The 27543-nt window shown below is 38.8% G+C and overlaps 1 protein-coding gene across 1 annotated transcript in view; it reads right to left on the bottom strand.

Annotated features, from left to right (window-relative positions):
* Nucleotides 1-27543, bottom strand: part of LOC124606164 (juvenile hormone esterase-like) — a 160562-nt gene that overhangs the window by 67668 nt on the left and 65351 nt on the right. The window contains exons 3-5 of the mRNA XM_047138131.1: nucleotides 3178-3316; nucleotides 1790-1975; nucleotides 1436-1632 (exon numbers count right to left, since the gene is read on the bottom strand). Coding sequence (XP_046994087.1) covers nucleotides 1436-1632; nucleotides 1790-1975; nucleotides 3178-3316 — 522 coding nt within the window. The remainder of the gene's footprint in view (nucleotides 1-1435; nucleotides 1633-1789; nucleotides 1976-3177; nucleotides 3317-27543) is intronic.

Raw genomic sequence — 27543 nt, 5'->3', positions numbered from 1 at the left:
GTGCTTCAATGTGGCTCCTTGTGGACACGTTTCTTTTTTATTTGAAATTCAAAACAATTCTGTGCCATCTGATCAGAAAGACATTAAGCTATTACAGTGCTTCAATGTGGCTCCTGGTACTTCACAAAATGACATTTCAGCCTATGTAGACTCCAACAATGTTTTATTTATAAGAGTAACCCCGCCTTCTCCTTAGTCTTCCCCGAATCCTCCTACCCCTATTGCTATCATCCGTGCTGGCCGCACAATACGGCCTCCTCTCAGACTTCAAGATTACGTCATGCCTTAAATATTTACCTTCCCTTTATCACTTACTCCTCATCACTCCTCCTATGCACTCCGCGCTCCTCGGGGGGGAGGGGGGGGGGCTCTGTGGCAGAACTGCCAGAAAATATTAATATCTTCGCTTTTTTGTACTTCGTTTTACTTACTTTTGTTGTTGGCTAGTTGGTGTGAGACATTCATCATGACTGTTACCATGATGTTATGTTATGCCAGCCAGCATAAAATATTTTTTTTATCAGTAATGTATAAATTTTTCACAAAATAACTATGTGCACATGTATATTAAGACATTGGAGACATAAACTACTTGTTTTGGATACTCAGAAAAATTGATAAGTGATTTGTGGATTTATTCTAACTTTTAAAATGCTCTCCTGACAAATTTAAATTTTGTGGCTTTGGATAGTATTATTCTCAGCCCTTCAGTTCTTGTAATTTGTACTATATGATATTAACAGAATCTTCTGTCAGTTCTTGGTAGAACAACATTATAAACTGGTGCTTTTCATTTATTGTACTATATGATTTTGTGAGAGCTACATCTACATGACTACTCTGCAATTCAAACTTAAGTTCCTGACAGAGGGTTCTTTGAAAGCCATCTTTCATCTAAGGATTCTCATTTAAGATCCCAGAGTATTTTGTTACACTTAACTATGACCTGTATGGTCCTGTTATGCGTTTTGAAGCATATCTGTATTTGTTCAATGTGTGTTATTATGTATCCTACATAAGAACAACAAACATTGGAAAAATACTCTAGAACTGGTTACACTAGTGTCTTGCATGGAGTTTATTTAACAGATGCACTGCATTTCTGCTGAATACTTCCAAAAATTCTACATCTTTCATTCACCTTCCTAAAATTGATTTTACTTGATCATTCTATTTTATAGTGTTTCTTAGAATTACCCCTACATACCTATACAATGTGATCTACTTCCAGTGTTTAGTGAGTGGTCTCCTCTACTCCTAAATTATTTACTTATTAAAAACTTAAATATGTTGTAATGAAGGTTCATCTACTTGCTATATCTTGAAGAAAAAGAACAATTATTTATAGCTAGTTTGTACTGAAACTGAAGTTATAGCTCAGTATTCAGTAAATGATTAAGCAAATTATATTTATATTTATTTACACAGTACTTACGACAAAGTCTTTCCCTCTTGAAACAATCTCATAATCATCTATTTCTCTGAGACATTCAACCAGGTCTCTACTGCTGTTGCTACTAGGACAACCAAGCAGGGAGGCAAGTCTGTGAGCTTTACTCACAGCATTGTCTGTGGGGAGTGCCCATGGCATCAGAGCTGTGCCACTTTGTGAAATTGCATGATGAAATAAACCTGAAAGCACAAGACACAAATAATAAGATAGTGATAAGAACTCATTTTTATGAGGCTAAGAATGAACTGTTCTTGTGCAGGTTACAAAATGCAAAGAGCATTTTGCTATGATTATTTTTAGTAAATTGTAAGTTATGCACAGCAAAATATTATTTACCTTGACTGAGAGGAGACATCATGAGGTAGTGTACACTAGCTCCACCAGCACTTTCTCCAAATACAGTGACATTGTATGGGTTACCACCAAACATAGCTATGTTTTCTTTGACCCACTGTAGAGCTGCTACTTGATCCTTCAGCCCATAATTACCTGGAGAAGCTGAGTCCTGAGTACTGAGAAATCCTGCAACCATAACATTGTGAATTTCAGGTCCATATGTGTAATAAAAAAAAGCTCTATAAATACTTCAACCACATACTGTTTAGATTCCAAACTGTTTCCTTTCAAAAATTTATAAAGAGTGAGACAAGAAAATAACTTCTTGTTTCATATTTTTACAGCGAAAGCCATAAATATAATCAATTTTAACAAAACCAGAAATATGTGACACTTGCTCTATAGTAATCTCTCTTTTATTAGTCACTATATAAGAGATAGTATGCTTATACTGAGAAATTTGTAATGGTAATCTTGTATGGTTATATGATTGCACTGTTAGCAATGTTAGAAACGCCCTGCAGCTCATTTGTTTTGTGTACAGTAAACAGTTTCATATGAAGTCCTCTAAAATGTGGATAGTGTCACTCAGGCAGTGTTTTTGATATATAACCATGACATAGCTTATATTCCTGATCTTTTACTATGACAGTTCTATGAAAAGGATAGACTGCTGCTCATCATGTAATGGAGATGTTGAGTCACAGACAGGCACAACAAAAAAATTGCTAAATGAGTGAGCTTTCAGTGAAAAGCCCTCCTTCTGATTAGACAACATACACTCACACAAACATGACCACTGTTTCTGGCTGCCAATTGAAGCAACAATTTATGAATAAGTTGCACTCTATAAAAAATAAATAAAATTCAGATGTGCACATAAGTATGCTCTATCTCAAACAGTCAAAACAAAAAAAAATTCATTAAATAAAGCATATGAGATGTTTGATATCAGACAAGGAAGGGGACTGAGAAATCTCGGAATTTCTGCCTATAATGTACTTTAAAACTTTTTTACATCAGTATTTTAAAAATAACATTGTAATACTTAAACATGAAATATTAAATCTTAAACATAAAACAGATTCCCTTCTTATTTTTCATGATTGTACACATGAGATAGTTTCTTGTGTTATTTAGAAAGGCAAATCATAAATTTATAACAAAGAATTAAACAAAAGAAAAACAAAGTTTTATCTGTTACAACAGATATTTTCAACTTTCTCCTGTGAATGTGAAATTAGTGGTTACATCTTATTTTCCCTCTAAAGGTAAGTAATTTTTTTATTATTTTACTTGAAATCTTGATAGCAAGATAATTACTGGTAGTTGATATTATGGAATGCATTGATGATATTATCAACTTTTGGAAAAAAATTTATGCTTACCAAGAGGACCTAATCGATAGTTGATAGTAACAAGGATGACATCATGATCAAGAAGGAAATCAGGACCATACAATGAGCCACCTCCTGAGATCCACCCACCTCCATGAATCCAAAACATAACTGGCAATGAACCTTTTAGCTGAAAGAAAAAAATCTGAAATAATTTAAAAATCAAAATACTACTATCCATTCCATTCCTCAATTAAACCAACAATCATACTCCATGTAGGAAACTTACAACTATTTCTGATACTCTAACTTAATATGAGAAGAGTGATGACTAAGCAAGTAGATGTATTGTTTGTTTGATGTCTCCAGCATCTGCTGATTGTACACCATGGAACAACATGTGCAGCTACTACGCTATAGAGATACAACTAGACATTGTTAACCTATATTTAAAAACGCTTATATCCAATTTCATATTTGTTACTGCCCTTCAGTGTCTTCCACAATTTACTACTAACTGTGCTAAGCAAAGATGTGTTAGATGCTTAATCATTTCTGTCAGAAAGCTGCAACTGCCATTAGGAAATGTCACTATAAAAGTACTGCTGAAGCAAAATTATGAGATCTAATCTTAGAAGCATCACTACCTGCTGCTGGAGTATGCTTTATCTCTGTTTGAATATTTGTACATTCCAAAAACTTGTACATTTTACAGTCTGTCCAAGATGTGACTCTACAAAGAACATTTATTTCACCTACCATTATTGTCATTGACTGCTGTGAGTCATATAAATCACTTGCAACTCTATCAATACATTGGTTCAAACAGTGGAAGATCCATGACTGACTTATTGTAAGGTATTATTTTTGTTTTTGGTTTTTATGGTACAATCATGTACTATCATAACTGCTTTCAGCCTTCAAAGGGCATCTTCAGATGCTATGGACAGCATTTGATGAAAAAGTGTTCATGCGTTGATAGCAGAACCCAATTATCAGCAATTGAAGAATTCAGTCTACTCACAGCCCAAGCATCAACACAACAATTGCCACAGTCAATCAACTATGGAAACATGCTGAGTTTGCTGAATGGCCATAAACAACTCCAACTCAAACTATGCTATGAAGGATGTGTGTGGTACACATAGGCAACCTCCTGAGAAGTGCTGAAGGAAGGTCATTTTGCCCTTTTTATTCCAAGCTACAGGCCAATGCAATATGTCCATTCAACATAAGGGAGCATCAACAGTGTGATTTGAACATGAGCCAACATTACCTTGCTACATTGGTACTGTGCACAGCTGACAAAAGGGTGAGATTAGAACCAGTATATTTCCCAACTACACCAAGTTCTACTGTATTACTGAATTTATTTATTTATTTATTTACGTCCTGAATCTTTGAGGTATGTATACCATACATTAGATGTTGGACAAAATAACGTTACATTAATACACTGTTACACTGATTGTATACATCACATTTATAAATTGTTACATTGTTATATTGCTATATTGTTACTTTACATTTTTATATTGTTACAACCAAAATTAACTTATTTTTCAAGATACTGTGTTACTGAGTAAAAACAGTTTTCCAAGAGATATGAAGTAACAGATTTTTTAAAGCTATGGATTTTGTTTATGTTTAAGTTACTTGGAAGCTTATTAAACAAATGTGAACGTGAGTGATATACACCTTTCTTGCAGAGTGTGGTATAACAATGATGTCTGTGTATGTCACTATTTGCCCTTGTATGGTGTTCATGTACAGATTTATTTTGAATAAATACATTTCCATTTTTTAGCATGCTTTTTTTTAGGTACATGACAACTTCTAGTATACAGATACGTGGTAGGGGTAGAATCCCCAATTCTTTAAAGAACGGTTTGCATGATTTTCAGCTGTTAGCATTTTTCATTATCCTCACAATCTTTTTTTGTTTCCGGAATGTTTTTATGCTATGAGGAGAATTTTCCCAGAATATGATGCCATATCTCAGTAGGGAGGTATGCAAGTGTAATACACCACTCTAACTGTTTCAGGACTTGTGTTGTTCCATATAATCCTCATCGCATAAGTCATTTTCGATAGTTTGGAATTCCATTTAAGACTGTCTTGTAAGTAGATGCCAAGAAATTTTGTTTCAGTGACACTGTTAATTCGTGATGACATCCCCTTGGGTAAAATATTCTGGAGGTAAAATAGTCCAGATCTCTGGGCAGTGACTACTCAGGGAGACATAAACCGAAAAACTGAATCTGGTGCTCTAAAGGCTGGTGTGTAGAATTTTAGATCCCTTAATTAGGTAGTCAGGTTGGAGAAGTTAAGAAGACAAATGGATAGGTTGATATTAGATATAGTGGTAATTATTGAAGTGCAGAGCTGGGAAGAAATTTTGGTTAGGTGAGTGCAGGGTTTTCTCTGCAAAATCAAATAGAGGTAAAGCAGAAGCAGGTCTAATGATGGGTATCAAAACAGGAATGTGAGTGAGCTACTATGATCAGCACCATGAACATATTATACCAGCCAAGACAGACACAATGCCCCCCCCCCCCACACACACACACACATGTAGCAGTAGTAGTAGTAGTAGTAGTAGTAGCTTTATTCATCCATAAATCTCTTTTTACAAGGATATAGGGCATGTCAAAGTATTTACAAATTTAGATCCATTTAAAATAAGCTAATTCATATACACAAATATTTACAGACTTCTAGTTAGAGACAATCATTAGATTTACTCCTGGTATACAATACTTTTTTTTCAAATAAATTATTAAATAATGTAATGCCACATTGTTCACTCATATCTCACAATTAGTCACTGCACACACTATACACGCATTGTTTCATAATACTTTACTCACTACACACACACACACACACACACACACACACACACACACACACACATACACACACAGATCTCTGGGCAATTTTCTGTACCGCAACTTCCTATCCGCTATCCTGAAAAGCAGAGTCAGCATCCCTCCATAATGAGTGAGATGAGATGTTGAGCTCAGAAAGAGGAAGAGGTGTTAGTATTGCGCCATGCATAGCTTGGGGGTAAGTATTCCTAGAAAGGAAAGAAAAAGAAGGAAAAAACATAAAGTGAAGGTGTTATGTGGAATGTTGGATATTTTATAGTCATTATTATTAGTATTTATTTGTATACCATTTTTTATCAAACCCCTACTCTGTTTTAGCTAAGTAATCCTTCAATGTATAAAATGTATTGCATAACAGGTACTTTTTAGCTGATTTTTTAAAATAAGTGTGTATTTGCAATTTCTTTAATCTCTTTCGGTAATTTATTGTGCAGTTTTATTCCTTGGTAGAAAATGCTGTTTTGAGATTTATGTTTATTTTTTCTCCATAAATGTAAGTTGAGTCTATCTCTTGTTGCAGGGTCATGGACAGAGCTGTTTGTGCAGTAATTACCAATATTATTTTTTATGTGTACAACTGAGTGGTAAATGTATTCACATTCAGCAGTTAAAGTCCCCAGTGTTCTGAACATATCTTTACAATGACCTTGACTAATCATTTTGGTTATTATTCTTATGGCTATTTTCTGGAGTTTGAAAACTGTGTTCATATTTTGTGCATTTGTTCCTCAAAAAAGAATGCCATAGTTAAGAACTTAGTGTACATATGAGTAGTATGTAACTAAAAGACACTGCTTGCAAGTACCTTTGTGTGTTCAAACCACTTCAACTGAGAATCAATATTCATTCTTAGAAATTTTGCATTTTATTACACAGTCTATAGAGGTGCCATCTACATTTAATTTAACATTGTCATGTTTTCTCTTCAAATTGAAATTCATGGCATTAATTTTCTTTATGTTAAATGTCACTTTATTACTTATTGACCAATCATAAACTTCCTTCAGAGTTTCATTTGCTTTCTCGGCAAGGAGTTCTCTTGTTTTCTCAGTGACTATAATATTGCAGTCATCACCAAAGAGGATTTTTTCACCATGACTAACACTACTGGGAAAGTCATTGATGTATATCAGGAACAATATTGGTCCTAATATGCTACCTTGCTGAACCCCTATATTAATGTATTTTGGTTCTGATTAGTGTTTTACTAAATGTTTAGGTCTATTTGAAGTATGTGTTATCTCTACTCTTTGTACCCCATCTGTTAGGTATGATCGAAACCAGTCATTAGCTACCCCTCTTATTCCTTATGCTTCTAATTTATTTCATAGACTCTTGTATTTGGCTGTATCAAATGCCTTAGAAAGATCAAAAAATATGCCTGTGATACAGTCATCTTTATCAAGAGCATCAAGTACAACTTTTGTGAATTCTACTATGGCTGACTCCATATTTTTGTCACTTCAGAATCCAAACTGTGAGTCGGTTAAGAGGTTGTATTTATTCAGGTAATTCATTAATCTGTCTTTCATAATTACTTCTATTATTTTTTAGAATGCTGACAGCAGGGAAATGGGATGGTAATTTTCTATGTCTTTGGGATTACCTTTCTTAAGCAAAAGTACAACTCTTGCCTGTCTTAACTGCTCTGGAAGTTTCCCTGATGTGAGGGATTAATTTATTACATTTATTAAGGGGCCTTTTATAATCTCTATGCATCGTTTCAGTACACATATTGGTACTTCATCGCTGCCTACTGACTTTTTATTTTTTAGTTTTTGAATTGTTTTATTGAGTTCATTCGCTTTGGTTGGAAGTAATATCATTGTATTTAGTGCAACATTATTTGCAGGTGTTTTTTTGTTTGGGGTAATTTTTGCTGTAACTTCTCTGCAATACTTGAAAAATGCTCATTTACACAGTTTGCTAAGTGCTGTGGATCATTTATTACTTTATCCCCCTCCCTTAGCAGTATGTTATTCTATGTTTGTTTGCCTCTCCCTGTTTCCTTTTTTATAACATCCCAGACTGCTTTGCTTTTATTCTCTGCATTACATATTATTTTGTCATTAAATGACTTTTTTGCAGCAATCAGTACCTTTCTATAGATCTTTTTGTATCTGTGATAGAAATTTAAGAATTCTGGATCATTGTAAAACTTTTTCATGGAACTGAGGTGTTTAAGTGTTTGGGAGGACTTCTCAGTACCTGCTGTTATCCATCTGTTTTTGTGAGATGTTGATACAGACATGCATACTTTTGGAAATGCCTTTTCGAAGTTCAATTTAAACAATGTGGAGAATTTAGAGAATTTCATATTCACATTGGTTCCCTTGTACACTTCATCCCAGCTTCATTTTTCTAGTTCTTTGGAAAAATCTTTTATTTGAATTTCTGATAGATGTCGTTTGTAGGCTTGTAGTTTAGGGAATGATTCGATGCTTGACTTTGCTGTTGTTATTTGACAGAGACGGTCTGATAGTCTGAGATCTTTAACACCTACATCACATTTTTCCCTTCCATATTTGTGGCCACATGGTCAATTACTGATCAAGTCGTCGTGGTAACCCTTGTTGCACTATTGGCCAATAGGGACATGCCAAAACTTTGAAGGCTGTTTATGAAGGTGCTGCTGGATTCATTTATGATGTTAGTGTTGATGTTAATGTCCCCACACACAACAGACAAGGTTATATGCCTGCTAGCCCCTCAAAACTGAAAGAATGTATAATGAGAAAGAATATATTAGCCACTTTTTTACCGAACACAAAAATTGGGGGGGGGGGGGGGGGGGGGGGGGAAGAAGAAGAAACAAAACAGAAGTTAACTGTTAGAAATCTGTACATAGGATAATTTAAGCATTTTGAGCACTTGTACTTCATGAAAGAAGACTGTATATGTGGAAGAGACCTGGAGACATTTGTCGTAAGTTTCGGATAGATTATATAATGGAAAGACAAAAATTACAGAAGATTTTAAACTGCAAAACATTTCCAGGAGTGGATGCAGACTCTGACCATACTTTAGTGGATATGAACTGCAGATCACTAGCACAGAGATAGGAAAATAAGAAGATGACACTTAGATAGAATGATGGAACCGAGATTTTTGAGAGTTTAAAAGTAACTAGTAGGCAATGATTGACTGAAATAAGGGGAAAGAATACTAGAGAAGCCCATGGGTATCTTTGAGAGACGAAATAATGGAGGTAACAAAATGACAAGGTTTAGTAGCACATGAGATATCTGAATTTAACTGATGAGAGGGAAAGTATAAAAATGAGGCAAATGAAGTAGACAAAACTGAATATAGGTGTCCATAAAATGAGGTCCTCTGAAAGTCCAAATTAGAAAACAGGAACACAAGAGCAGAAACAGAAAGCAGTGAAAACATGTTTGGCTGTGGGAAAGATACATGCTACTTACAGAGAAATTACATAAACTTTCAAAAGAAAGAAAATGAGACATCTTGTAATATCATTGGACATGTCAGTGATTCACTTGATATAATTATGTATAGGTCCAGTGGGTGAGATCATTATGCTAGGTGCAGAAAAATGCAACTGTGAGCACCAGGTAATGAGGCAAAACAATGTCTCACTTATCAGTCACCCGATGTTTACAGCAACCTCTCGGTGCATCTATTCACAACTAATTTGCTTTACATGGTTTTCTCCTGTAGTGTGATTTGGAATTTGATGTTTTCTACTGATTACATTTGGCAAGCACAGTGACCCAATGCAAGACTGATTTTGCAGTCTGGATTTTATATCCTGTCTACTTTGGCCATCATCTGTTAATTTTTGCGACCCATATACCAAAACTCAACTACATTTTTAGTTTCTTGTTTCCTAATCTAATCCCCGCAGCATCCCCTGATTTAATTTAACTTCCAAGACACTGTCCATTCTGTTTCAACTGCTCCTCCAAATTGTCTGCTGTCTCTGACAAAATTATGATGCCATCAGCAAACCTCAAAGCTTTTGTTTCTTCTCCCTGAATTTTAATTGCTACTCCAAATTTTTATTTGGTTTACTTTCATGTTTGCTCAATGTACAGATTGCATAACATCTGGGATAAGCTGCAATCTTTTCTCACTCCTTTCTCAACCACTCCTTCCCTTTCATGCCCCTCAACTCTTATAATCGCCTTCTAGTTTGCTATACAAGTTGTAAATCACCTTTTGCTCCCTCTATTTTATCCTTGCTACTTCCAGAATTTCAAAGAGTGTATTCCAGTCAACATTGTCAAAAGCATTCTTTAAGTTTACAAATTCTATAATCATAGGTTTGTGTTTCTTTAACCTATCTTCTTAGAGACTTCATTTTTCCTTTCTTTGTTTAGTACCAGTATTCCGCCTGAGCTCTTGATATTCATATTTTCCTGTAAGTGGTATCTATCTTTCCCCTAGTAATATATGCTTCTAAACCCTCACATTGGCCCTCTAGCCATTCCTGCTTATCATGTTTAGCACTGCCTGTCATTCTCATTTTTTGGACATTTGTATTCCTTTTCTTCTGCTCCATTTGCTCCATTTTTATATTTTCTCTTTACATCAATTAGATTCAATATCTCCTGTGTTTTCCAGAGATTTATCCTGGGCCTTTAGGCCTGTCTTCAAGATATTCATTTACTGAGTAGCAACATTTATCAATTAAAATTTTCCTGAGTTGTTATTTAAAATTCATATAATCCTTTAAGTCTTTAATGTACTGAGACAAAGCACTGTAGAGCTTAATATGCATGTAGCATGAAATGGATATGGACAGAATCTATGTACATCACTGCATACTATTATAGGGGAAATTGGTTCTTAGTTATCCTATGCAGCAGCTGCTGCATTCTTCTGGAAAAGGCAACTTATCTCACCATAAGCACCATTCACGTTTCAGTTTCCAGATAGACTTTACCCCAGCATTTCCTGTCCATTTCTCTTATGTAAGTATAAAAACAATTTCACAGAGTGGAGTTAGTTTCAGTTTATTCAGTGAGTATTTATTTGCAGCTGTTAAATGAGTTTTATGTATAATAGGTACATTCCTATAAACAATAGCTGAGAAATATTTACTTTCTAAGTGTGTGTAGTGTTGGTGGGAAAGGGACAGAAATGGTAAATGTAATACCTTGCTGCTGTCCACCATTGGCAACTTACAGGAAAGTAGTATAATTGAACTATAGTCAATTGGTGGTGAATTAATGAATAACCGGAACATTAACTGCTCTTCTCTCATCACTAATTCTGTTACTGATAGATTACATAAATCTTTCCCATACAGGAATTGCTGGCACTTGTAGATACGGCTGCACTGAGTGGAACTGCATACTCTACATCCACGTTCCATTGTGGGTGTGGGTATGTCTGTTGGAATGAGACTGATCATGTTCAAGTCAAGAACAACAATCGGCTGTAATGCATTGCTTGATTTTTGTTCTACATCTATATTTTCATGGATACTCTGCAAATCACCCTTACATTCCTGGCAGAGGGTTGATCGAACCCCTTTCACAATGATTCTCTATTATTCAACTATCTAACAGTGCACAGAAAAAAACAAACACCTATATCTTTCCATGCCAGCTCTGATTTCCCTTATTTTATTATGATGATCATTTCACCCTATGTACATTGGCATCAACAAAATATTTCGGCATTCATAGGAGAAAGCTGGTAATCGAAATTTTGTGAGAACATCCCACCGCAACAAGGCATGTCTTTGTTTTAATGATGTCCATTCCAAATTCTGTATTATATCTGTTACACTCTCTTAACACATTCCTTTCAACATTCGCATGGATGACTTTTCATTATTTATGGTCAATGTTGAAATATCTTATGTTTCATAACACCTAGTGGACCTATTTCTGCTGCAGAGGAAGACAATTCAAGCCTCTGGGCCTCTTTAGATTTTGGGATAGCTGAGACTTGGGTGATGTATTTGATACCCCTCATGCTGTGAAAAGCTCTCCAGCCAGTGAGAGTCGAAACAATGAAATCAACATTATAAAACACATCTTGATAACATATTACACTTGTGATAGGCTCTTCAATATGGTAGACAGTTGGCAATTGCAGCTCTTGAATATTTCTACACAACAGCTCAATTAACAACTATGCATATGTACTCACTTAATAAACTGAAAATAACTGTGCTATTTAAACACAACCTCAGTAGAGTTATTTTGTCTACTGACCTATGAAAACTAGACAGGAATTGCTGTGTGGGAAAAAGAGAGCAATGTTCATGGAAGGGGAAGTTGCTTTTCCCAAAAGAGTGCTACAGTTTCCACACAGAATGACTAAAGATCAATTTCCCCTCATGTAGAACAGTGTTCAGCGATTTACATACATTCTGTCCATATGCATTTCTTGTGTTACTGTTAATGGTAACTCATATCTGTATTCCATGTATTGTTAACACATTTCATGAAAATTAAATGCTCCCGAGTCATGTCTGTGTGCTGTGTCACCAGCTATCCATATGCTAGGGATGGGCAAATAGCAGTCTGCAGGCCATATGCAGACACTAATGTTTTATGGCCTGCCTAGAGTAAGCAAAATCCCCACTGAACTGAGATTTCCCTTCCTGTGAATGACCAAGGATTGCCACTAGGATGGCTATATCAATACATGTTGCAGACACTAATTGTGCAAACAAAGTTGACACTTAGTGCAGTGGCTGATGGAAGTGACCATAATGGCAGTTTCCATTTACTAATTGGCATACAGTCAGATTACTATGTGAAATAAATGTTTGCTGCTGTGACATTAATTGAATGTTACAAATCTTTGTCTACTGAGAAATCTCTACGTATGAACAAGTTTACCAGGAAAATGTTCTCTATATTTGGGTCTACATATATTTCAGAGCAAGGATTTTCTTGCATGAAAATTAACAAGGGTAAATGTAGTCCCTTAGATGCTCTTTGATAGACATTAACAAGAAAGCCCACACTCACACCCCACTGGTGGGAACTTTTAGTATGTTGTTCATGACACTCCCTCCTAACTAGTTTTGAACTCTTAATTAAGGACCTTCAAGTTTTATTTTTAATTAGTAGTTTATGCACTATTGATAATTTATGAGAAGTAAATGAAATCTATTCTTTATTAAACATCATACTAAAAGAATGTGCAATATCTTCTGTGACAAATGAGAATACATTTTGTTTCACTTTCAGTTTCTTTTAGAATTACATGCTGCCAAGCTAAATTTAATTTGCTATGGGCAATATTTCATATCTATATAGTTCAATTAAGTATTATTTGATCAGTAAGGTTTCATTTAGAATATTACAAGTTATGATACAAAATTATAAAATCTTTGTAGAAAAAATTGCAGAAAATTAGTATTATAGTGGGAGGACCTCAGCCCACTTGGTATTCTCCTAAATTCTTGGAGCATTGCTGAGGCTCTCCCACTGTAGTGGAATAGCACCTCAGCATCAAACAAACATTTGATTAAACCTAAGTATAGCTGCTTTAATCAAATGGTTCAAATGGCTCTGAGCACTATGGGACTCAACTGCTGTGGTCATAAGTCCCCTAGAACTTAGAACTACTTAAACCTAACTAACCTAAGGACAGCACACAACACCCAGCCATCACGAGGCAGAGAAAATCCCTGACCCCGCCGGGAATCGAACCCGGGAACCCGGGCGTGGGAAGCGGGAACGCTACCGCACGACCACGAGATGCGGGCTTTAATCAAATGAAATTATGTGGTTCCAGATACCTTTTCAAATCTCATACATCTATAATGCACATATACAGACTTATTAAAGCAACTATGTCTGTGTTTCCAACAGGATCCCCCATTTCTTTTGATGCTGAGGTGCTAGTCCAATATAGCTGAGAGCCTTAGAGTGCTGTTCGAGTTTAGGTGGAATACCAGGTGAGCTGAGGAGCGAATGGGAATTTGGAATGACATGGGAGACATGTTAGGGTAGTCAGTGCAGTTGCGCAAAGCCACTGTGCCAGGGTCACGCAGTGATTAGTGCCTCATCCCAGGCAGACGAATCCCCTCCTTCTTAAAAATTTTCATTCATCACTTCAGTCCGCACGTAGACATCATAGGTGTATGAGACTTGAAAAGGCTCTGGAACTGTATAGTCTCATTTGTGTAAATTGAAGGTGGAGAGGGCAGAAAGCTAAGGAAAGATAAGGGACGATTGATGTCAGCTGCATCAGGGCTTGATGTAGAATCAATGGCAACAAGTGAAAAATTTGTTTGCTGGACTGGGATTCGAGCCTGGGATCTCCTGCTTCCTAGGCAGTTGCGTTACGCCGGCCGGAGTGGCCGTTCGGTTCTAGGCGCTACGGTCGCAGGTTCGAATCCTGTCTCGGGCATGGATGTGTGTGATGTCCTTAGGTTAGTTAGGTTTAATTAGTTCTAAGTTCTAGGTGACTGATGACCTCAGAAGTTAAGTCGTATAGTGCTCAGAGCCATTTTTTGAGTTGCGTTACCTTCTGCACAATCTTGACTGCATGGACTATATCGGCAAAACCTTACAGCTGACCCACATTCCCACCAATTGCTATGTATCCACAGTCCCTGTTCACGTCCTCTATGCTCACTACTGTGAGATTTCTGCAGGTGGTCGGACATAATTGTGCACCTGCACTGAAGAAGGTGGATTCATTGATAAATGCAGTTGACATCAACTGTCCGTTTCCATTCCTTTCCTTTCTCCCCATTCAGCCTTCAGTTGACATATTATGTATCGCAGATGTGGATTCGACTTAGTGTCTGTTCTTTCAGATTTGACTAAAGCTGCTGTGCCTGGGTTTCAGACAGGGTCTCGCATTTTGTTCGATAGTGATGTGATATTCCAGTACAACTGGAGAGCTTTTGCAATGCTGTTTGAGTTTACCAAGGGGGCTGAGGCATGAATGGGAATTTGGATCAAGGAGGAATGGGTGCTAAGTGTAAGTTGGTTTCCACCTCCACTAACTAAATATATGCTGAAGCTGAACGATCTGACTGTCGCAGATTGGTGTTGGGAGCAAGAAACTAAAGATGCAGAATGATGCAATATTGAAATGTAGATTGTACATCAAAATCTGGTAATCACTGAATGGTGTGTAATTAATTAAAGTTCTTGAACTTCGCCTCCTAATGACTGCAGGTTCAGGTTCTACAGTAAACGAAAAAAGATACTGAAAATTTATAGTGAAGTCACGCCAGTGGTGCATCGGTGCCACATTGAAATGTTGTGTCTCTCCCACAATAGGCTGAAAAACGAAATTGATAATATATTGGTAGTTAGCATAAACATACGAACTGGTATAACAAGAAAGCATCTGAACACATTCTGATTCAGAATTAGCTTAATATTTTATAAGTTAGATAGAGCTACAGAGTACAATGCTTACATGATGAGAACAGGATTGCAAAAGGCAAAAGCGAACAGCCAGGCACCTCTTAGCGGCTCTTGAGAAAACTGAAGTCCATACCTTCGTTTATTAGTCCCGATAATGTAACGCTTAACATATGGGCTTTTTGGTCTAGAATCATTACGAAAAATTTTTTACAAACAAAATTTTCCTTTTTAAAGGTGTGTTATGCAGCGCAGTCCGTGCAGTCGTGCAAGGGGCCACTGTGACAGGGTGACGTAATGGTTAGCGCATTTGCATGTTGAGAAGGAACCCGGGTTCGGATCCCAGCTTTGGTACAAACTTGCGTTCTTCGCTTCATTCTGCATATATACACTAAACTGTTATATATGTCAAAAATGAAATTAGATGTTCTAGTAATGTTGCGCCGATAATTTACTCAAATGTTAACAAAAGCAGAAGTAAACGTACTGACAAGAATTTACGATGTTGTAAAACTAAGCAAAAAAGAAAAAAAAAAGAGCATATGCGAGTTATTATCAAATATGTACGTCAAACATTTTTCCAACAAAGATACTGTAGACTAACAAAGAGTAAGCAACAAGCTCCGTCCTGTTACTGTAAAAGCTAAATTATTTTAGCTTTCAGATATGGAAGAACATCTAGTCGCTATAGAAAATTTGCAGTTTGCGACGTGAACAAAGCCAAATAAGAAAGATAAAGATGAAGAACGAACAAAAACTCAAAATCCACTACTATAAAATGAGTGACGCAGTGAAAATAGCTTCCGATGTTAACAGACGACAACACAGTCCCCACCCCCCACACTACAAATCTCATCGTGAAAACTTTCTTCCCGATAAACTGTATGCATAACATTCCTTGCCGTTGACAGCCTGTATAAATACCGCCATTTGATACGCATTGTGAAATGGTTTGAAGTGACGTTCCATTAATTATGAATAAGACTTGAACATCGTTTGCCATATTTACCACACTTTTCATCACAATAAGTAAAACTGGTTCAAATGGCTCTAATCACTATGGGACTTAACATATGAGGCCATCAGTCCCCTAGACTTAAAAACTTAAACCTAACTAACCTAAGGGCATCACACACATCCATTTCCAAGGCAGAATTCGAACCTGCGACCGTTGCAGCAGCGCGGTTCCGGACTGAAGCGCCTAGAACCGCTCGATCACAACGGCCAGCCAATAACTAAAACAGCAAGGTAAATTCAGTAATCATTTATTAGATAATGGACCAGTTCCGACAAGTATTTATGTGCATATTACATACGGTACATAATCATACACAGACACCAAAAATGCTGGAGAAAAGGGGGGGGGGGCGCTACCTAACTTTTATCTCAGATTTGGCAAGCTTGTCCACAGCCCAGTCATTCACCCTACTCTTAATCTCACTGTAATTAGCAGATCTAATCTACTCTTAATTCTGCCCGTCCTACTACCAGATCATCTTTGAGTTTGAAAATCAACTGGTGTCCCTCATTTGTCGTTAAGCGACAAGCATGATTACCACAGTGTCTATTATCTACGGTTAGCCATATAGTCGCTGCACAGCACAGCACCCCGCGTAAGAAAAGCCATGTACGCTCTTCATACAGCTGACCTTTCATCAACACACTGTTGCAGTTTCCACTCCTGTCTATTGTGACAAAATATTCCCAGTAGCCTATAGACTGATGTATTATTCAGCAATGTATTATTCAGCAAATTATTCAGCGATTACCAGTACGTAAATTTTTCCACTTTGTTTATCAAAATTGGCTGACCTTCGATACTTGTACGTGATGCAGATATTATTGGGGAAAAGAGGAGCTTGTGGCACAACTTGACTAGAAGAAGGGATCGGTTAGTAGGACATGTTCTGAGACATCAAGGGATCACCAATTTAGTATTGGAGGGCAGCGTGGAGGGTAAAAATCGTAGAGGGAGACCAACAGATGAATACACTAAGCAGATTCAGATGGATGTAGGCTGCAGTAGGTACTGGGAGATGAAGAAGCTTGCACAGGATAGAGTAGCACGGAGAGCTGCATCAAACCAGTCTCAGGACTGAAGACCACAACAACAACATAGATAAATGTTAAGTTACTACTAATTTTTCAACGAATTACAGGTTTCGTATGCGTTTTTTAACTTCGACTGCAACTGAGATACAGAGTGGTTTCGGTTGCATTTCCTACAGGAATACAAAGTAAACACACGTTTTTGTAACATACAGTAATGCAGCTTGTTGTTCGTACCCTCTACATTGATGAAAAAGCTTGTACGTCTGCTTTATAAACAGTTTTTATAAAGTACTGATTACTGTTTACAACAATTCTTACAGTAGGGTCTAATAGAAATTCCAGCTATTATCATTATTTATCTCGATTACTGTGGACACACGTGCGATAGGTTCACACTTCTACAACTGCAGTAGCTCTAATACTAATCCAGTAAGGACCTATTAGCGGGATTTCTACAGTAGCTTTGTGATCACTAAAATATATAATTCTGCGACGTTTGCTAGTATAAGCAATCTCTTTAGCGGCACGATGGACAACATTGAACAGTACAAACCGATCAATCGTTTTAGAAAAATATAGCAGCATGACTTGGTATTTTTATCCTATAAACTGATGGAAAGCTCGTAGACACTCTTTGTATACAGTAATTCTGACCTTTTCTTACAACAATAGTAGTACTAAACTTTATTGGTTCAAGTGGCTCTGAGCACTATGGGACTTAACATCTTAGGTCATCAGTCCCCTAGAACTTAGAACTACTTAAACCTAACTAACCTAAGGACATCACACAACACCCAGCCATCACGAGGCAGAGAAAATCCCTGACCCCGCCGGGAATCGAACCCGGGAACCCGGGCGTGGGAAGCGAGAACGCTACCGCACGACCACGAGATGCGGGCACTAAACTTTATTGTCCTTACAAACGAATTGCTACTGTTGTATGTTAACACAAAACAACAATTTGGGAGAAAACACATCGCGTCTTCCTCGAAGTCAGAGATAGGTCAATTCGAGTTACCAAACCGAGTTAACTCCGGTTAAGGGGATTTCAGTCAAACCGAGTTAGACGTTTACTCGTGTTGTGCTCACGCTGTGCGCGACGGTCGCTGCTACAGCTGACAGTTTCTCGCGCGAGGTCGTAGTTTACCGCCTTCGCGCCGACCGAACCCGGTGTTACAGTGGGAGACTCACCGTGATCTTTATCCTTTTATGATTTGTTTGGTCTAAACTCGTGAAGCGTTTGATAAGAGCTATTTTTGTAGGAGGTTAAGGTAGTCCGATTGCCGTCCAAATATTACAGGAAATTCAAAGTGGCTCATGAGTGTATTAAAATTTCAGCCTGTAGTGTGGCATTCATTAACCTTAGCGACCAACGCACTTTCTATAACGCGCATTACCAGATGCAATATATTATGCACACTTTAAAAAAGTTAAAAAAATTAGTATATTCAGAATGAGATTTTCACTCTGCAGCGGAGTGTGCGCTGATATGAAACTTCCTGGCAGATTAAAACTGTGTGCCGGACCGAGACTCGAACTCGAGACCTTTGCATTTCGCGGGCAAGTGCTCTACCAACTGAGTTACCCAACCACGACTCACGCCCCGTCCTCACAGGAGTCTTTCTGACCGAGAAACCAATTGCCGATTTTCGTAGGTCTAGCTTCAAAATTGTCTTAATAGCGACATGTTTTCGAAGAACCTTTCATCCCCTGTCTTACCCCTTTAGGGGCAGAATTTCGAAAAATCCCTTCTTAAACGACGTCTACAGTATAAGATCAGCACCCTCTGCAAACTTCAAGCTTCCATCCTTAGTGGTTTTGGCTGGGCGATGATGTGTCTGTGAGTGAGTGAGTCAGTTGGGACACTGTCTTTCATGTATAGAGATTAAATTCAATATGGAAAGGTACGTCACTATAAAGACTTAAATTTTTGGGTTAAAGTGCATAGCCATTCGCGCTTGTGGTGGAGCATTTACCTACAAAAAAGCCCATTATGAACTGCCCTGAAAAAAAAAAATAAGAAACTTACGTTAGATGATTTACAATAATATTGAGTGTATAGCCTGTAAGAAACAAATTGCATTAGATGGAACATATTGCTTTGACATCAGGTGTTTGGATGTCAGGCAATAAAAAATGTTTTCAGTTTGATCGCTGATTTCATATAAGAAAATTGCAATCAAAAAGGTTGCAAACTGCGCAGACGCTACCGAGAGAAATAAACGCTAAACGAATATTTTTACCAACCCGGTTAGGTTACCTTATGGTAAGAGAACTTATAGCCAGAGCAGACGTGAACGTGGCAAACGACGTCGAATGTTAATTTAGCTTTTCCTGCCAATTCGATTTGAACGCGCCTAGTTTCATAAAATTGGAGTGGATTATTACACTCGAGTTAAACGCGTTGCACGGCGGGCGCCGCACGGTTTGTTTCGCGTTAGGTCGGAGCTCACCTCCTTTTTTGCACCGACCGAGGCCGAGTTTTTCGAAGTCAGATATCTAAACCTCCTTTAACGCTCGCGAACTGAACGTCATCACAAGTCTAACCTCAAAATTTCAAGCCTAAATACCAAAAGTTGCGACCTATGCAGTATCTATCACGCTCGTGACTAAAATATATCTATAATCATTGATTGGGAAACCGCGAATCTCGGGTTGGTTAACTGAAGTGAGTAGTTATCTGCTCAGACGCGAAAGAGAGACGGCGCTGAAAATTCTGACTCGGCTTGATCTCCGTTTACGCAAACTTTCAACTCAGTTTGACGTAAACCAAGGTTGGCCCATCACTACTTTAAGCTATGGTATGCAAGAGAATTTAGTCCAGACCATAGTGCCGTACGTTCACGACGTGATAGTCCGGTTCCAGCCCAACCGAAAAGGTCATTTTCAATCCAATAATGTAGATCTCTGTAACTTTCCCTTCTCAATGTGGGAAATGGGCACTGGACGATCTGTGGTTAGTGTTACTGCTCCTGGGTTATATTTGATCATTTATGCATGCTGCCACATGTTAATCAAATTTACAAGTAATTACTCCGTGATTCTTTTTATCAAAATACGAGTAAACTCCCCGATTCTTTAAAGAATCAGACTGTCATGTATAAAACAGCTTGAAACGTGTGACTACAAATTAATTCACGTGTTAAATCTCCGTCTTTTTCTTGTGTCTTTGTCAAGAGTTTTCGCAGGGTTGGCATGGCTATGGTCGGATTTGGCATGGTTAATTTATGGGGTGGCAGGATGCCCTTCCTGTCGCCACCCCGCTGGATGATATGATGATGATGATGATGATGATGATGAAGACAACACCCAGTCCCTGAGCGGAGAAAATCTCCGACCCAAGCGGGAATCGAACCCGCGCCAATTTGCACGGCATTCCTTAGCGCTGAACACTCAGCTATCCAGGTGGACAGTTTATGTGTTAGACGTTAAGCACGAAAAAGGAAGTTAAGTGAAAGTTTGAAATTATGTTTGAAGTTTCTTGGAAGTCGCTCTCATTATCAAACACTGGACGAGTGTAGTGCGAGCAATTCGCACTACGTATGATGTCGTTCCCCTTCTGTGTATGTCGGCGTATCGCTCGACATTTGACTAGGAGCCATATTCAACTATATTGGCAAGAATGCGTGAAACATGGCCGAACACAGTGTCAAGAAGGAAGTGGTCGACCGAGAGAGACGACAGAACGTGTGGACCGCGCATCATCAGAGAGGCACGGATTCGTCATCATCGTCTATCCGACGTGCAACTGGTGATTCAGTGAGGACAAGGACCATTAATAGGTGGCTCGCAGAACCAGAAGTGATGCTCTGGGATGCCATTTCACTTCATAGCAGGACTGCTTTGGTTGTCGTACGCAATACCCTTACAGCACAGCAGTACGTCTATGATATTTTAAGCGCCGTTTTGTTGCCCGTCATGGCAAGTGGTCATGGGCTTACATCTGAGTAAGATAATGACAGCTGGCATGTGGTGAGCGTTTCTAATGCTTGTCTTTGTGCTTGCCAAACCCTACCTTGGCCATTAATGAGCCGTGCTGCGGCTCGCGTTGGTGCCGTTTGTAGGTTTCCGCCCTCTATTGGAGGCCAGATCATATCGTTTAGTTGGCATGTTTGCTGTTAGTCCTCTTCTTCTCGTGTTGACTGGCACTATTCCGTTTCGCAAGCGTTTCCTGTCTGCTAGTGGCAGCAGCGGTAATTATTGATATGTAGTAACTGTTGCCCTATCTTTGGGGCGACGTCATTGTTTACCCGGGTTGCCTGAGTGTGGAGTCAGTTGGGGACTGAGGAGGAGCCAGATCCGTGCAGTGCGGGACTGCTGGCGGCGCACATGGACTGCCAGTTCGAAGGGCTGTGGTCACAAGGGTGCACGACCTCGTCGTAAACCGGATCCAGCAAGCTTTAAGATGAGTGCATTTCAATCCAAGTAGAGAAACCTTCACCATTGTGATATCTCGCGATTTTCCAGTGACTTGGGTCGTGTTGCTGCTCTTAGTGTCGCCGAGGTGAAGAGCAGTGAGTGGAGTGCTTGTGAAAGGTGGATCTGGTCAGCTTTCCTCGACTTCTTGTTACTATTTACTGCTTTCAGCTTGTTACAGTTTGTTAATTTCAACCGGCGGTATTTTTCCTCCCTGGTGGCCGCTAACGCCCCAGTTACCTGCCCTGGGAGTTGGTGCATGTAAAGCCAGTGTAATTTTCCTCGCCTTGCCGCTGCTGTCCGGTAAGGCGTGTAGTTTTGACAGCTTTCTTGATTGTAGGCCGGTTGGTGATTTTTCTTACTCTGGTGATAGTGATTCCTTTCTCGTTCTGGGCGATCTAAACACTGTATTCTGGGGATGTAGTGCAGACTCCTGGTTCCGGTTTTGGTGTAGTATTCCATCGTTGTATTTGTTTGGTCGAACATCAGGTAGCTTCAGCAAGTTATCATTAGTCTTTTTTTGGAGGGCCACTAGTCTGAGTTACCATCTTCTGAAGTGAATGCAACTCTTGGCTGCCTATCTCATCGCTCGGGAATGTGTTTGTTCTCTGAGGTCGATTCCTGGAGCACCATCTGTGACTGTTCCTTGTGTTTTAGTGTTGTGTTATTTATTATAATACCTTTTAATGCCTACATTAAAGGTTATGATGCCTTCTGCTGTGTTTGTGGCTACTTACCTGTAATATTTTAATATTTGTAAGTTGTAAATTGCAGCGAGTTCTTAAATATTCTTAATTTATTGCCATTCTTAGCGTATAAGGCCTTCAGCCGTGATCACAGTGGCTTGTTTTTAAAACATTATTTGTTGCATCTGTATTTTATGGTGATTGCTAAATTGTAGCGCCCTGAAAACACTATTATTTTACACAGTTGTTCATACCTTGATTCGTAACGTGTGGTTTTTTTATTTATTGTGGAGTCTGGAATTACTGTTTGAAATAAATGTGTGTAACTATAGAAGGCAACCAATAGTAACTGACTACGGCCCCGTCCATAATCGCAACCGAATCCTGTCTTCCCCTGACTAGCAGGTCTCAGTCATGGTCACCGGATCTTTCCCCAATTGAAAATGTTTCGAGCACTATGAAAAGGGCTCTCCAACCAGCTCGAGATTTTGACGATGTAACGCGCAATTGAACATAATTTGGCACGATATCCCTTAGGAGGGCCTCTAGCGACTCTATGAATCAATGCGAAGCCGAATCACTGCTTTCATAATTGCCAGAGGTGGATCAACGATTTCTGACTTGCTTAATTTGTGAAGTGACCATTGACTGCCAAAGTAGCTAAAATCAAGTATTCATAAAGATTACCAGTTTTGATAATTCTCTGTTGCCATCTTCGGATCTCCAAAAGATGGGGCCGAAAATGCTAAGATACATCAACTAACATAACAGCACATATAATTAAAGAAAAGATTTTTGTTAAATGTACTGTCTGTATGAGCTTATTTGCGACAATACATCATCCAACGTCTAGGTGAGACCTCATTACCAGACGTCTACGTGTATTCTCGTCACCTGCAGTTTAGATAGATTCCCTTACAATTGTTTGAAAGTGTCATGTACTATTCTGTCACATGGAATCACAATAGCTCTGATTGAACCCGTGATATATCTATTTAACATTTATTTGCCTTTTCCATTAGATGTGATACATAAAGACGCTTACATATGACAACGCGCCGTACGACGTCGAAGTGAAATCTCGCCACCCGAAATCCGTATACATCGTCATCTCCCGATGTCTAGGCAAAAGCCCTTCCATTATTTGATATAAACAACGTAATTATTAACTCATCTAGGATTGTAACTATTCTTAAACTAACCCGTGATCTAGCACTACTAACACGTAACTGTTGCAGTTCAGTTATTATTTTCACGTCATATTCTCTTTAGATAACAAATATAAAATTTTGCTATCATGAACTACAGTATGGCCGGTGGTTAAGTTATTCTTTCTACGCCTCGTGATATATTTATAGTTATTACCATAGAACATTACAGTGTAAATGTAAAAGACAAGGACCTAAATCAACCTATAAAATTTTGAATACATGGGGTTTTAAGCTGCACAATTTTAGATCGATGTCAGTAGAACGAGACCTACTACACACTAAATCTTCAAACTACAGCTTTTCATTTAATATCTATTATAAATTGCGTATACATGGTATTCCTTGTGAAGGCTAGATCGTTATCGCATCAGTAAACACACTGGAACCCCAGCTGTAAGTAGGTGACTCTTGCAACGGAAATAAGCCCATGAATCTACTGACACGCTACTATTAAACGTACATAGTTAAAGTTATCGTCAGTTTGAAGACGCGCTTGATAAAAATTAGAACAGCTCTTCAAAAATTGCAGAAAGTTTTTTTTTTTTTACTAGATTCCAACTAATCATTCTACAAATGTTCTGGACAACGCTTTCTATTACTGTATATCTAGAAGTTCTCAAAAATGTCTAATTTTCTTCCTTTAGGGGCTTTACGTTAGACTTTCACGTTGCGCATTATATTTGTAATATTATGTTTCTTGCCACATAAGTGATCTACAAAGACAGATTTATCCTGAATACTGGCATGCTCCTTTAAACCTGTAAAAAATGGGCCTGTCTGTTTGTCCAAGTGCCTTGGCACTCGCAAAGTCGCCACAGTGTAACGTGTGTCTCAGTACTAAAGCAAACCTAACGTTAGTTTTTTTTGAAATTGATGCTCTATTCTGACACTTTTGTTCTATATGCAATAGGAACAAATTTCGTCTTAAATTTTAATTTTATATCATTTTGATCTACAGTGCTGTTATCTCAATTGTTTTTACTAGATTTTTGTTAATATTTCTGTACAGATCATGTGATAGACCATCATGGCACCCATTCACAACAGTGATGTGTCATCGGCTCTCTCTCTATACTTTCATTATCTAATGGTAATTTTCCGGTCCTACGTAAGATGGTATTAAAGTATGACATCTTATATCGCATCGGATCGTATGATTCATGATTTATAATCATATGTATGTTTGTAGGTTTACTAAAAATGCTGAAATAGTGCCTATAATTCCGTTTCTTTATAGTTATATCTAAATAGTTGGTGGTCTTACCTTGCTGAAATGTAAGCCCAGAATGGCTTACCATGAAGGGCAACGAAACGGGCGTATAATATCATCGACGTACCGCTATACTGTGAGAGCGTCGCGTATGACAACCAAACGGGTCCTGCTATGAAATGATATGGCACCCTATTAAAATCAACATGGATTCTGCAAACAGAGATCCTGCCAAACGCAGCTCCCTCTGTTCCTCGATGAGATCCACAATGCCGTAGACAGCGGCGCTCAGGTGTTCCTCATTTCAGGAAGTCATCTGACACCGTCCCGCACTGCCATTTAGTGAAAAACGAGCTTATCGAGTATCGGAGCAGATTTGCGACTGGATTCTCGAATTCCTTGCAGACAGAGCTCAACGCGACTCTCTTAGCGTAACAAAAGCGACAGATGCAAAGTTAATTTCTTTACCCTCAAGGAAATGTGATAAGACCGTTACTGTTTACAATGTATATATAAATGATGTAGTAGAAAGTGTCGGATGCTCTCTAAAGCTGTTCACAGATGGTACGTTTGTCTATAACAAAGTAGCAGCGCCAGAAGATAGTAACGATTTGCAGAATGACCTCCAGAGAATAGGTGAGTGATGCAGGCTGTGGCAGTTGACTATAAACGTAATTAAATGTTACATATTGCACATACATATGAAAAGAAATCCACTACTGTATAGCTACACTACTGATGACAAACCGCTGGAGACAGATTGCTGTAAAATATCTAGGAATAACTATCCAGAGTGACATTAAGTGCGATGACCAAATAAAACGAATAGTAGGAAAAGCAGATGCCAGACTCAGATTCAAAGGAAGAACCTTCAGAAAATGTAGCTCATCCATGAAGCAAGTGGCTTATAAGGCGCTTGTTCGATCGTTTCTTGAATGTTGTTAATCTATCTGGGATCCCTGCCAGTCAGGACTGTTAGGAGAGGCAGAGAAAATGCAACGAAGAGTGGCAAGTTTGGTCACGGGATCGTTTAGTCGGCTTGAGAGCTTTACGGAGATGGTCAGCAAACTCCACTGGCAGACGCTACAAGACAGGCGTTGTGCATTATAGAGAGATTTGCTACTGAAATTTCGGGAGAGCATTTTCCGGGAAGAGTCGGACAAAATATTCTCCCCCCCCCCTCCCCCACATATGGCTCGCGTAATGACCACGAGGAGAAAATTCCAGAAATAAGAGCCAACACAGAGGCTTACCGGCAATCATTCTTCCCACTCGCTATTCACGAATGGAAGAGGGTTGGAGCGCTCAGTTACAGGTACAAATGTACCCCCTGCCACACACCATTAGGTGGCTTGCCGAGTATGATGTAGATTGTCGGGCTGTATGGCGGGTGACATTTAGGCTTATATCCAACAGCACTCCGGGGGCTCTCCAGACACTTCACTGACAATCGGTGCCTGGAGTCTCATTGAATGGAGCGGAATTGTCTTCAGTGATGAGTTCCGCTTCGAATTGAGCCCCGATGACCGTCTCTTCAAAAAAATGGTTCAAATGGCTCTGAGCGTTATGGGACATAACATCTGAAGTCATCAGTCCCCTAGAACTTATAACTACTTAAATCTAACTAACCTAAGGACATCACACACATCAATGCCCGAGGCAGGATTCGAACCTGCGACCGTAGCGGTCGCGGGGTTCCGGACTGAAGCGTCTAGAACCGCAAGGCTACCGCGGCCGGCACCGTCTCTTCCCAATTGGGAACTCTTGGAACATTATGGGCAGAGTACTCCAGCCATCTCGGGATTTTCATGATCTAACGAGTCAATTGGGTAGAGTTTGGCACGATGTCCCTCATGAGGACATCCAGTAACTCTGCCAATCAATGCCAGCCGAATAACTGCTTGCATAAGGGTCAGAGCTGGATCAACGCTTTATTGACTTACTCAATTTGTGACGCTTTTTCTCTTGAATAAATAAATCATTTTTTCTGAAAATATCATTTGTTGTCTGTACATGTACATTACATCTACCGATTTCCGTGTCATTCGGATAATTCCTTCATGCTGCGTCGTTTCTTCTGTCGTAGAGTGTATTTCTTATCAACACTTTTGTGGCAAGTGTAGGGCTCCTTTATATTTTAACGTACAGTGGTTGGACAAAAATACGGAAAGACTGCGATAAATGCTTGCTTGAACATATATGCAGATGCGCTGTTGTATATGGCCACGAACGGCATCTGTGCAATACCTTCAATGTGTTGTAGGTCATAAGCGGGTGTTCTCTGTACTTGTGAGTGTATTATGTCAGATCTAAACCAATTCGAACGCAGGCAAATTGTTGATGTCGTAACCAAGGGAGCCGAGGTGGCTGGTGTTTCAAAAGGCACAGTATCGAAGATTTATACCGCTTGTACGGAAAACGACAAAACATCACCCTTTAAGTCACAACGCGGACGAAAATGTGTGTTGAGTGCTCGTGACAAATGGTCTTTCAAAATGATTGTGACGAAAAATAAAAGCACGACAGCTCCAAATGTCGCTGTAGAATTAAATGTCGTACTCGCGAACGCTGTCAGCACCAATCCACCACGAAAGGAGCTCCAGAAGTAGGGAATTGCAAGGCAAGTTGGAATTC

The sequence above is a fragment of the Schistocerca americana genome, chromosome 3 (genome assembly GCF_021461395.2).
Source record: "Schistocerca americana isolate TAMUIC-IGC-003095 chromosome 3, iqSchAmer2.1, whole genome shotgun sequence".
In the NCBI taxonomy this organism is placed as follows: Eukaryota; Metazoa; Arthropoda; class Insecta; order Orthoptera; family Acrididae; genus Schistocerca; species Schistocerca americana.
Note: the sequence above shows the minus strand (reverse complement) of the source record. Positions and strands in the feature narration are given on the sequence as shown.